Source organism: Anopheles funestus, chromosome 2RL (genome assembly GCF_943734845.2).
Source record: "Anopheles funestus chromosome 2RL, idAnoFuneDA-416_04, whole genome shotgun sequence".
NCBI lineage: Eukaryota > Metazoa > Arthropoda > Insecta > Diptera > Culicidae > Anopheles > Anopheles funestus.
The window spans coordinates 100,005,068-100,018,271 of NC_064598.1; the positions used below are offsets into that span (position 1 = coordinate 100,005,068).

Sequence of the window (13,204 nt, forward strand, 5' to 3'; positions counted from 1 at the left end):
GGTCTCACTCATCGTTGCGTTACTCGACGAGATGGTGCAATTTTATTGTTTGGACGTTTGACGTGGCATTTGCGTTTCAGCTTGGGTTGGTACAGCGCTGGCCCCGAGGTATGTAACTCACAGATATACGGCAGTGTTCGGTTGCAGTTATAAGTCTTCCAGGAACCTTCGTCAGTTAGTGCCACACAGCTGGGAGGATGTCGGTTACGGCTGGCGATATAAAGGAGATAGAAAAATAAGCCATCAAATCAAGCCAGGAAGTACCCCTACTGATGGGTAACTTACTCCGGATGTCCAGGAGCCCAAGCTCGAAAGATGAAACAATCCAGACGCTCATCGGCAGAGGTGAAAAATCGATTCTTTAACGTCTCGTTCAATCCCACGTAGTATACGGCATCAATTGGAGCATTGTTGGTAGAGTTCGTCGTTGTAGTGTTCCCCAGCGGCAAGTTCGCAATATATTTGGACAGATGAAACGTTCTAGCATCACTAGCAATGTGTGCCAAGCTACCACCAGCAGTAACACAAGAGTTGTATGCGTATGAGTAGTTTTTCTTTGTGTCATCGTACAGAAACATTCCGATTGACGGTATACAGGTGGAATTTGCAGAAGCTACATTAACCAAGTAGAGCACTAATCAATATGTCACTTTTTATGTCTTCAAACCGAACTTACGTAGAACTCTTGCGTAAAGTGTGTAGTAATCAAATCGAGTATCGTTAACAATTGTCGAAAGATTACGATATTCTGGACAATCGAGCACGTGACAGTTGTAGAAATCGTCAAACCCAAACGAATTGATCGCGACACGTGGTGGTTGCGGTGGTAGAGTAGTTTTGTTCTGCTCACGTTCTTTCACCACCTCAAACCAATTACTATTGTTCCGATCTAGCGGTGCATAGTTAAACGCCAATCCCTGCTTATGACGGGCAAAATCAGCACACTCGCGAACCGTTTTTACATTCTTTAGACCGATCACGGTGCGATTGGAACGTTGGCAGTGGCGTAATGGATAGAACCGATGAACTATCTTACGAGCGGCCGCTTCACAAGTGCGCATGCTAGCGGCCTCTGGTGGAGAGTACCAGTAAGCTAGTGCTGCTAGTACAACTGTCAAGCGCATAGTGATATGGGTAAACGAGCGAAGTGCGCGAAGCTGCTAAACAATGCATTTAATGTTTACCGCTCGGCGTAGACAGTGATGGACACTTCTATGGATGTTTGCTGTCATCATTAGCGTCGTCGGTGAATCGGTGAAGCATTAAAGTAGGGTTTTTATTCAGCGTTTTTATTACTGCATTAGATTCATCGTGGCAGAATGTTACGGGGCTGCTCGGTCGGAGTTATACTCGAACCAGTTTGTTTTGTTTACACATAGCAAAAGGGTGACCTTTTTTCATGGGACACATGGGAGACAACCTAATCTACACACCGTGATGGGTCGATCTTAAAATAAGGATGAAGCTAACCGATATACTCGATCTCGTCCAGTGAGATCGTACGATGAGACGATCTGCCTGTGTTTTTAATGCGTTTAGTTGTGATCGATTTTGTACTCAAGTTGTTTTTTTGTGGGTTTTGTTCGGTATCCTTGGACAGTGACAGTGACCAGGGTAATATAAAACATCTTAAATCTCCATTCAATATAAAAGTAACGTCACAAGAAGTACTAGGCTTTAACCTCCAAGGACAGATAGCTCTTGGTGTTTGGTCACTACAGGCGTTAAGTGATTAACGCTACACTCCGTTCGGTCATTGTGCTTGTTCTGCTGTTTGAGTGGGGTTATTCCCTTTCTATTCTCTTATAGTTTCCTCCTCAATTACTATCACTACTGCTACTACTGCTGCTGCTACTGTCCTTTCTTTTGTCTTCGATTCGAGCTAAAGCGTGTTACGTTCATTCAAGAACGACGTCCAAGAAAATTGTTAACACACACAACACACATACACACTGATGGAATGAGTCACTGCCACACTCGGCCATCGTAAACGAATTGTTGTGTTTGTTTCGTTCCACTTAGCTGCAAAGTACTTTCTACTTCTAATGTTACACTCGCGCTAATCCCGAGCAGGAGCGAGAATTGCCACAGCATGTTACACACCGTTGTTTATCTTATTTGCTGAATGTTTTTTTTGTTGTTTTTCATTTGATTTGCAGTGAATTTCGTTTGTTTCTAATACACATCAAATTGTTTGCTTCCTAAATGGATGATTTTAGTATTAACGTTAAGATTGGATTTTGCTTTAATGCATGCATGTTTGGTTTTCTTGTTCACTCTTGCTGTATATATTGTTTTCTTTTTATCACTTTCGCAAAGTGTCTCTCAACGTTTTTTTTTACCTTACCTAGGACACATCGATCTTGGTATGAAGCGCAAAAAAGGTATTACATCATATTAACGAGTCGATGCGTGTTTAATCACATTGAATGAATGCTACTAGTGTTACTCCTTTTCCTCTCCTTTTCATTGTTGCATTATTTGTTTTCTTTCATTCTTTACAGAATTTATTGCCAATTTGGTTTCTAATCGTGTGCTCTTTTTTCTCCTTTGAAAACTGGTGTTTCATTTTGTTTCGTTTCGAATTTTTTTTTATTTTTAAACAAATACAGCGGGATTTTATTCTCCGGGTTTTTCATTAAATAACTATTTTGTGCATTAAACAAATGTTTATTTCTGCTTTGTAAGGTAAAAGGTAAAAATATTACAATAAATAATGTTCTTTCACGGTTCTTGAATGGATCCATTTCTTGTTCTTTCGATTAATGTAATAAGATATGTACGTTCCACGTTCCCGTTAAGTAAAATTGCTGATATCGAGATTCAAAACTAAAATCAAATAGTGTGCGTTACCGGTAGAGAAATAAACCTGGCGTATCATTAACGTCGCGTCGCCATTTACGGTGTTTACTTATTCGGTGGAATGCATTCAGCAGCACAGCGCTTGTGTGCAATATCATTTGAGTAAATGAGTGTTTTGTCGTTTGAGAATACAAACAAAAGAACACGTACTCTAGCCTTCTAAAATAAATAATGCATGATTGTTCTGAAGTATTTCGAGGGAGAGTGGGAGTCACTAAAGTAAGTATATATCAGTTTCTGGCAGTCTTTTAAATCTTCGTTTCACAAGATCCTTTCAATAAATACACCAGCCACAACACTATTGGACAACTATCTAAAGCAATGCAATACAGTATAACAATGTTTCGGAGTGTCCAACAAGCGTGTTTTAAAAAATCTGCTCCAAACAAGAAGAGTAGAGAGACTAGTCAATAGATTTAGCTAACGATACACAACGTAACACACATTGCCATTCAAACAAAACGTTTCATTTCGTTCCCAAACCGAAAGGAAAACTCTTTGGTAATTTTATCATGCTAGAAGTGATTATTGAAGCGGGACAAGGATCCATATCTCCACACTTTTCTCCATTGTTGTAGTCGATCTATTACTGTCGTTTGTAGCTTTCGTTTCATTTAGCTCACCATGACAGCTTCTACTATTACTACGATTATCAGATCAGAGAAGGTGGAGAATTATCGACGAGCTGGGTTGGTCACTCCTTAGGAGCCATTCTCCAACAGTGCATCCTTTTCGCCCTCGCCAAAGTGGTTCGAGCTTGAGTTGGTACTATTTTTGCCCTCGAGCAACGGTGTCTGTGCGTCGCTCTCATCTGCAGGCGTTGCTTCACCTCCATTGAACAGTGTTGACGATCGCACGCTCGATTGGGCCGTTTTGCTGACGGTGGTTTCGACTGTGGAGCTGGTACTGCTTGTGCTGGAGATAGTGTTAGAGATGGCGGTGGTGGTTTTCTCCGAGACGACTGTTAAGGTGCTGCTGGCTTGCTGTTTGGTGCTTTCCTGCACCGTAGTTGTCGCGCTACTACTGTTGGATGCCTTCATCTCCACGTACTCCTGGTTGAGCCGCACACTGTTCGGGCTGGTCGTGCTGGAGGACATCGAGTGTAGTTGGTGGGCCGGTGAGGACCCGTCGGTGGTTGGTGGTGCAAGCGCCGGTGGGCTTTCTTTCGATTCGTCCACTTCCTGGACCGTCTCCATGGCGGTTACATTCTGCAGAATAGGTGAAGCAGTTGGACCGGTCGGGCGCGGTACCTTACCCTGCAGGTAGTACGTCATCAGCTGACCCTTACCCTTGACCGCAACGAGACCACGCTGCTCAAAGGTGTAGCCGAAGGTTTGCAAAATCTGGCACGTCTCCTCGGTCACCTGTATAGCGCCGGCTTTACCTGTGCTTTCCATGCGGGACGCTACGTTCACCGTGTTGCCCCAGATGTCATAATGTGGTTTCCGGGCTCCAATTACACCCGCCGTTATGGGCCCATGATTAACGCCCATTTTCAGTACGAAATGATTGAAGGACTGCTCATTAATGCCTTGCAGAGCCTTCTTCAGCTCGAGCGCAAACTCCACCAGCAGGGCAAGGTGAGCCCACCGCACCGATACGGGATCGTCCGGTTTAACGATGCGGGACGGGTTTAGGCCGCTCGCTGCCATGTACGTGGAGCCGATTGTCTTGATTTTGATGATGTCCTGAAACTGGGGTAGTTCCAGCAGCTAGAAAAGAGCGAACACGGTCAACATGCCGTACAAAAAAGGCTTGAATCTTTTTGCAACTGCTCAACATACCGCATCGAAATCGGAAATGACCTCGTTCAGAAAGCGCAAACACTCCAACCCCTGGTTGTTGACCGTTTCCTCCGAGTAGAAGTCGGAAAAGTTAGGCATGCTGGCGAACAGTACGCCCACCTCGGCGTAACTCTGCGAGTACAAGTCATCGTGCGACCGCTTCCGATTACCCATGAAGTGTTCCGCCACGTGCATCGGCAGGACGTTGTAGACGAGGGCTTCGTTTCTTCGTCGCATATCGCTCGCCTTTTCCTTCTGATCAATCACCTCCGTCTTCCACATGAATATTACACGATCTACTTTATCGATCTAAACGGAGGAAAGAGAGAAATGAAGAAGAAGAAGCACAAAACAACAGACCTTAATTAGTGAACCAGGGATGTGTCTCCCCCCGTTGCGTTTGGGGGCGGGAGATTAATGTTTTGGGGAGGCAAATCATTACGTGTCGGGCCAGGAAGGAGAGCGCTATCGTGACGGCAACCAGCAGCGCGGACAGTGTGTAGCGCAGTGGAAAGCTGTAAGGCAGAACAAAACAAAAGTCCCAATTAGTGCTAATAACTACACGTTAGGGCGACACGTGCAGGAATAGTGAGATGGGTTTGTTTCGCGAATGACACACGCCAAAAAAAAACCAAACTTTTCCTTTCCTGTTCAACGATACGTACACGTTCAGAATGCCAAAGTCCTCGTTCCGAAATGCTTCGTCCAGGTGAAAGATGTTCACGTAGCAATGGATCGCTGTTGGAAGTTTCAAGGTCCACCGATGGCGTTGGTCGTTGGCGGAAGATGGTAAATAAAATAAAACTATATCAGCAGATGCTGTCTCGAGTGGAGTGTGTGGTTTCCGCTCGGTTGGTTATGTGTGGACAGGTGGATGGAACGTGGAACAGGTGTGAAGAAGGGAGAACTCCACCGGGAACAGAACAGGGATGATGGGTCAAGAAGTTAAATGGGTTTTCTCATAGCTCACGTCGATTAGCATGAGCCTGATTGTCCCTTTGGTGGTGGCCCGGTTCAAGGGTTTAGTGCAGCCGTGAGTATCTTCCTGTCTGCTTCAGCAGTCGGCTACGCAAAGTGGGCAGATAATCAAAGCGTAGGCCCGTCCGGTCGGTCTTGGTCCGACCCGTAAAGCTATTACTTTTTAATTAGTTTGTGCTAATGATGGTCAGCAGAAATTATTCAGTAAAGTATAAATCCCAGTTTGCCTCTTCGCTAGCACTTGGAATGCAAAACGGGTAGAAGAACGGAGTGGAGTTCGAAAGTAATCGCCGCAAAGCAATCAAAAGAAGCATGTAAAACAGGATGCTGAAAGCAAGTGGTTTATTGCGGGAGCCGTTGAAAGGGTTCGAATATGGATAGTTTCCACCGGAAGTTGAATTGTGGAAGCTTTCCATCTTCGAAGACATTTTACGTTCCGCACAAGGAACAATGGCAAAAGCTGTTGAATATTGCAAAATGGCACAGGTTTGTCTTAACGTTCTTTTCACTCCGAATGCACATCCTGCTCGATGCAACTGGCGAGGGTTTTCCGCAAGCAGGAAATCGTCAGCAATCAAACCTCTGGCTGCTACAAGAAGGATATGAATAAATTTAATCAATCTGCACACAACCCTACTCGGCACAGACGTGATAAGACAATTGGTATAATAACTTCTTGCAACATTGCATTTACGAAACCGATTTGTGGCAAATCGGTGCTTTGCCGGCTCTTGACGATTTTCCAATTCCACCGAGAATCGTGACCTCACGTCCGGATGCTTAAATGCAGTAAATGACGTGTGTGAATGTGACTTGACAAACATCATCCCCCGTTCCAGGGGAGAGGAAGAGAGATAGGGAGTTGGGAAAGAAGGACAGCAGAAAGCATAAGCATAAGGCAAAGGCTGTATTTACCGGTTATGATGATCATTAATAAAATTTTGCTGAGATGCGATAATTGCGTTATGATTGAGGTGGCAATTAGTATTAAAACGGTATAGTTACTGAAGTACGACGGGAATAGACAAACGCTAGCTGGTTCCATCTCGGTCGAGGCGAACGACACGTTAGTAATGTTGAGGCTTAGTGGTGTCCTGTAAGAGGCCGCCAGCTGTCCGGATTTAAAGGTGAATTAGTATGCAAAACGTGTCCATCGTGTCGCAAAGTAAGGAGAGAGAGAGAAAGAGAATGTGAGGATTATAAAGAGAACAAATTTTCATACTAGTATAAGCGAGTATTTAACGTATGAGCGTATGGGATTCTGAGCTTATGAAAAAGGTTTTCCGTCTTGAAATAAAAAATACCTTACTGAAAAGGTTTAAGGACCTGATTTCAATGCGTGTCATCGTAAACCCTTGCTAAACGTAGGGTGATAAAATTGACTCAAAAGTGCTTATTATGAACTAATCGGAAGGTTTTTACGGTTGTGAATCGTATTGAACTTTTTCTGTATGACAAAATGTTGTATCTTAGTGTATATGCCATAATGTCACCATTGGCACCAACTCCTTAACTAGAACCTGTTTAAAATAAACTATATATTTTCCGTATCGATCTTGTGCTTTCAAAAGCAAACAGTACAAGACATTCAATTGTTTTGTGGAGAAGAAAATATTTTACGCGCTGCGACGCAATTACGACGCGGGGCTTCCGTATGGAGGCGCCTGGTCCTTTTTAAATCTGTATCGAGGCGCATGTTGCTTTTTGAATCTGTATGGAGGCGCCTGGTGCTTTTTAAATCTGTATGGAGGCGCATGGTGTTTTTAAACTTTTTTATTACTTTTGTAAATGTTTATTTGCGATTTAAATCTTGAGAAGTTTTTTATTGAACAGATAAATGAAAAAAAAATCATGCATCATTTGTTAATTTTAAAAACACTAAAAGGCCTAAATTTATATTTTTTTTTGTCAAATTCACTCTGACAGCGTCACTAAACGCTTAGCAATTGTCGAAACGTTTGCGAACGAATACAACGAATAAAAAATAATAAAATAATAAAAAAAATCCAAAAATTTGAAAATTTCCTATGGCTATTTTTTGAAAATTTAGAAAAAATAATTAAAATTGATTTATTTTAATGGGAATTGATTGAAATAAGTTTCTTTTCACTCAAATAACGCTATAAATAAAAAAAAGATAAAAAATCAGAAAAAAATTTAAAAAAAATTTTCCACTTGAAAATTTCATAAGGCTTACCCCTTATGTTTTTTTTGAGAAATTTTGCAAAAAAAATGAAATTGATTTATTTTAATGCCAATTGGTTCAAATAAGTTTCTTTTCACTCAAGTAATGCTTTAAATTAAACAAAGAATAAAAAATCAGAAAAAAGTTTTCAAAAAAAATTTCAACTCGAAATTTTTATAAGGCTTACCCCTTACGTTTTTTTTGGAAATTTTGAAAAAAAAATTAAATTGATTTATTTTAATGAGAATTGGTTGCAATAAGTTTCTTTTCACTCAAATAATGCTTCAAATTAAAAAAAGAATAAAAAATCAGAAAAAATTTTTTTAAAAATTTTCAACTCGAAAATTTCATAAGGGGTACCCCTTGCCATTTTTTTGAGAAAATTTGGAAAAAAAATCAAAATGATTTATTTTAATGCCAATTGGTTGCAATGTGTTTCTTTTCACTCAAGTAATGCTTTAAATAAAAAAAAGAGTCAAAAATAATAAAAAAATCAAAAAATTCAAACAAATCAAAATTTACTAAGGCTCATTTTTGCACCAAGTTTTGGCTATAACTCGGTCGGTATCCAACGGATCGCCAATCTTTAAACTGTGGTCGGTAGATGACACCAATGGCTACATTTTCTTCTTGGACGGCCATGAACTCAAATGTCTGTGCCAGAAGTTATTCGAGGAACCAAGTTCCATACCTTGTTTGAGAAAATGTAAAATTTTCCTCATTTTTGAGCAATGTAGCAAAATTTTTAAAAGTGATATATTTGAATGCGAATTTGTTGCAATAAGTTTCTTTTCACTCAAATAATGCTTCAAATTAAAAAAAGAATAAAAAATCAGAAACAAAATTTTTTTAAAATTTTCAACTCGAAAATTTCATAAGGGGTACCCCTTACGTTTTTTTGGGGAAATTTTGCAAAAAAAATTAAATTGATTTATTTTAATGCCAATTGGTTCAAATAAGTTTCTTTTCACTCAAATAATGCTTCAACCAAAAAAAGAATAAAAAATCCGAAAAAAAAATATATAAACTTGCCATTCTCCTAAGGCGTTTTCGCAAACGCGGCAATTCGGGGTGACGGGGTGAATCGAATTCGATTGATTGAAACCGATTTGCGATTAGCTTCGAATAATGCTTTGCACAAAGGTCGTAATCTCAGTGAAATTTCCAAGATAAACATTTAAACTTCTTGTCTTATGGAGATCGATTTCTTCTCATAATGTTTGTCTAATGCGAACGTGTTTTGGCAGCTCCACGAAAGCGTCGGTAAATATTAACTTCCAAACGAATTGTAAACCTTCTCCACACGGAGCTTCAAACCGACCTGCCTAGTGTCTGTGAGAATGTCCCCGAACCGTTACTTACCATGTCGCTCACGTTCGAAACGCCCAGCAGCAGGACGATAATGATGGCCGTAGATTTCCGTAAGCTGGTACTATCGTTGTATCGTTTGCTGTTTAGCGTGATGAATGCCGGCAGAATCTGTAAAACCGGGAACCAAGTTCGAAAGTGTTAAGCGGGTTGTGTCACGGTACGGAAGCAACACAGCAGTGGTGCTGCGTGAGTGTGGAACAATGCAATAAAAGCTGAAATCGCCCTTTAATTCCCTGTGGTGTCGTTTTACAATGCTTAAGCTCTCCGCTCCCGGGTAAGCCTCAGGGGTGGGAAAATTCTATTACAGGATTACCGCCAGCCACTGGCTTATTCCGTATGCAAGTTTCTTTGACGTGACGGGTTTGATCAGTGCATTGAAAAGGATGAAAGAGTACAGAAAAAAAGCAAACTGAAATAAATCACCAGACAGCAGTGAGGGCAACCCGGTATTCATTCCGTGTCCGCTGCTGAATGTGAATGAGGATATGCTGAGTCCTGCACGGTAAGCACGGGTTAAAAAGAATGCAGTGGGAATTTATTCTTTTTTCCATCACAACCGCTACGATTTGCATTTGAGTGAATTATTTCCTTTTTTTTGCGAAACAGCAACATCAGGACGCGTGGAAGTAATATGCAAGAATATCCCACGCGCAACCGTCCGTTGGTGATGATTTATATGTGCTCGTTATATGCAACGCTGTCCTCCATTACTGTGAACGTTGCTCAATTTTTACTGCGCTTTTCAAACAGAAGATACACGCACATACAGCTCGCCACACGTTTGAATAGATAAATGGTGCAAGAAAAATTACATGGCGCACAGTACGAGATTTAACAGGCGGAGAAGGCGAACCGTTCGAGGAATTGAAAACGGAACGAATAATCATGCTGTCCACCGTTTAGGACAAAGGCTGTCAGTTCGCTTCGGTGGCACGTTGGAAGGGGGAAAAAAAGGCGAAATAATGCTCCTAACACCGTACACTAGAAAGGGATATAACAAGATAGCAAAAAGAAACATGACGCACAAGGGATGTGGCGCGAAAATGAGAACAAGTTGCCATGTCCGGCTGTCGTTTATCCTTTGCACTATATATTGTCAACCGGCAGCACCGGGGATGACACGGTTCGAACGACCATGTTTTACCACTCACGGTTTGCTACTGTACGTATCATCGCTATTGTTCGTACCAAATGATCGTCAAACGATTGTTCCCTCGGTGTGAGGGTCGCCGGTTCGCTCGATGTGGTGTAAAATCGTTATTTATCGTTAGTAGCATGTTTGGTGCTTTTAGCCGATATCATTTTTTTGTTTGTTTGTTTTGGTGCTTGCTTCCCATGCTTAACGATGGCTGAGGTTAACCAGCTCGCTCTATCAGCCAAACGCGACATATGGTGCGTGGAGCATAACGCGAAAGCGATTGAAAGTTTACGACAAGAAAAGTTTCGAATCGTTCGATTTTATGAGCATCCTTTGTCTCCCACTTGCTTCCCATGAGACGGCACGGTCACTTTATTCTAAATTAATGAGACTGAAGCAAGATACCCGCTTCCGGAGAACATTGTTTGCGATGGGAGGATCGATCGAAATGGTAATGGAAGTAGGTGTAAGAGAGTGCGAATAAAACACCCATTCCGAGTGGTAACAGTTGAATGGATGTTTAAATGATCTTTCAGTTTGGTCCATTTCCTTGTTCATTTACTTCATTTACATTCGTTTGGTTTTGTTTAAATTCTATAAACACTCAGTAAGTTCTGGTTAGCAATTGCATTGCATTGAAATGATTTTATATTTGCAAAGATTTTAGTTAAAGAGCCTCCCCCAATTAAACTCTTGCTTTCATTTAGTTTTCCCCCATTAGTAATGAATAAAATAGAACAAGATACTTACCCCAGTTAGACTTTCGGCGACGGAAATGAACACCATCACGAAAATAATCACTAGTGGCGGTATCACAATTTCAAAGTGCACCGCCGTCCTACATTGGGCGAGGAACCCGTTGGTCCATGTTGATGGTTGGAAAAGAAAGATGAAAAACACAGTCACAAAAGTCGTATAAATATACCAGCCCTCCCTGTGGGGAAGTAGAAGGTAAGGTGCGGAAAAGTCGGTTCCGTAACTAATTAAAGCAGCACATTGCTCACGACCAAAACGAGCAAAAGCGACAACTAAGTCAATTCGTTCCGGAGGCGTGTATACCGTACCTTGGAAGAACTAACAGAGCGTACAGAATGGCGACGAGCTGTACCAGCAGCGCAGCGAGCAGCGGTACCGCACTGTGCGGCTCCCGGTACTCGTTGTAGGCCGTCTCGTGCGTTTTGTCGTTGAACGTTAGGAAAATGGTTGTATCCTTGCTGATTTCACTGTGCCCGTCCCGGCTGACGAGCTCCTTGCGGAGGCGCATCTTGTAGTCCTCGCACGCCTGCTCGTCCTCCAGTGTGTCCGTTTTGTCGTCGGTGCCCGGTGTCGATGGTTCGTCACCGCCACCGTTCGCTTCACTGGCGGCCTGCAGCAGACGAGAAGAACGCAAAGCGAGAATTAATGCCTCATCTAAGCAGTTCGAGCGCCGTTCGTCTAAAGCAAGCGGGAAGTGTTGCAATATGAGATCCCGGAACCGTCGAAGGCACGCGATTCGAGTCGTTTGTGGAAGATAACGCCTGTTCCAACCAATAACCAATGAGTGCAGCGAGTTTTATTTCAAGAGCCACCACTCGAAGGACACGAAGGAAGTGTGTCCATGGTAACCTGCAATGAAAATTAATTGCCCAACCATTCGGCCCGTGGAAAGCTTACCTTCGGGTCGTCCTCATCGCGGAGGATCTCCGACGGACCGTCCGCCTCGATGACCACATCTTTCGGATCGGCCGAACCATTTTTGTGCTCCGACGGGCAGAACTAAGCCCGAAACGGCGTGTGTGTGTGTGGGTGTGGCAGGAAAGAGGGCATGAAATACAAATAAGAACAATAGCCGTCAGCATCATTTTCGGGAAAAGATTGACTGGCAGAAAGGAAATGAGAGCAGCATCATATTTATTGGACAGTTCTCCATTTTATCGCTCAAAGCGCAGAAGGAATTCAAAGCTATGAAACAGAAAGATTTATTAAATTCTCGTGAATAGACAAACGTCAGCGTTACGGTGCAAGGATGGATTTTCGTGTATAATGAAAATAATTTTCCGAAGGAAAAAAGGAAATTCTATCAACGGTCCTTCTAAACGAAACCAGCAAATAGTTGAAGATGTTTACTCTGATTGTTGATTGAGCTTAATTTGGATTAGGATTTGCATACTTTTAGGCATATTTATTCACAAACCACGCAAGACGAGTAGCATTTGAAGATGACAACGCCTAAAGTTATTCAATTGGTACCAAAATATGGTTTATGTGTGATAGCTCTTTTTGAAACTATCATCAGGATCCGGAATCCGATCCGATTCCGGACCAATGTATTTCCTTGTTCGTCCTTTAAGGAAAAGAACTTCTGACCTTGTGGGGAAGTAGGATGACTTGTAACGTTCAATGCCAACGGCCACCGGTGACAATGCTTTTCTGTACGTAATTGCATTAATCATGAACTGTGGCCGACATCCGAAAGGCAGTATGTCTCGATGAGAACTAATGGACTAACGTCTGGGACTGTCTCCCGGGACACATATACTGTCCGCTTACGTCGTTAAGCCTGTCGTCGTCGTTTAAGGTACACTGGGTCTCGGTGGGCCTGTGTCAACGTCGGTGATTTGGGACAGTGAAGCTTTCGACCCATAAATAAGCCTCTGAAGTACAAAGTATTGCTCCGCTTCCTTAACCACAGTTTCCCATCGGAAAGAAACAGCTCAATGAGTACTTGGTGGTGGTCCGCTTTTGTTGGGCTGTGATTCCACGCCTAGTAAAGCCATCATTCCAGCGGTATCGACCTTTAAATTTATCCCCAGATGTGCGTTAAGGATGGGTGATATGTGTTTTTTTTAAACCAGTTAGTGAGTTGACATTTGAGACAATTCCTTTTCCGGTGCACAGCAGTAGAAC

The 13,204-nt window shown here is 42.3% G+C and overlaps 2 protein-coding genes across 11 annotated transcripts in view; both read right to left on the reverse strand.

Moving 5' to 3' along the window:
• Positions 1-8: 8 nt before the first annotated feature.
• On the reverse strand, positions 9-1,147 carry LOC125763527 (uncharacterized). The gene is made up of 3 exons (XM_049426801.1): positions 677-1,147; positions 286-613; positions 9-210 (listed from the first exon to the last, which is right to left on the reverse strand). Exons 1-3 carry the CDS (start codon positions 1,122-1,124, stop codon positions 9-11), a joined length of 978 nt encoding a protein of 325 aa, XP_049282758.1. The 5' UTR covers positions 1,125-1,147.
• Positions 1,148-1,538: 391 nt separating this feature from the next.
• LOC125763371 (adenylate cyclase type 3) overlaps positions 1,539-13,204 on the reverse strand; it is a 37,206-nt gene continuing 25,540 nt past the window's right edge. For all 10 annotated transcript variants that reach the window (XM_049426469.1, XM_049426467.1, XM_049426464.1 and 7 more), the window contains exons 11-19: positions 11,972-12,073; positions 11,383-11,684; positions 11,069-11,156; positions 9,172-9,288; positions 6,540-6,735; positions 5,312-5,384; positions 5,089-5,161; positions 4,647-4,955; positions 1,539-4,574 (exon numbers count right to left, since the gene is read on the reverse strand). In XM_049426469.1, the coding sequence (XP_049282426.1) occupies positions 3,564-4,574; positions 4,647-4,955; positions 5,089-5,161; positions 5,312-5,384; positions 6,540-6,735; positions 9,172-9,288; positions 11,069-11,156; positions 11,383-11,684; positions 11,972-12,073 (2,271 nt within the window). In that variant the 3' untranslated portion in view covers positions 1,539-3,563. The remainder of the gene's footprint in view (positions 4,575-4,646; positions 4,956-5,088; positions 5,162-5,311; positions 5,385-6,539; positions 6,736-9,171; positions 9,289-11,068; positions 11,157-11,382; positions 11,685-11,971; positions 12,074-13,204) is intronic.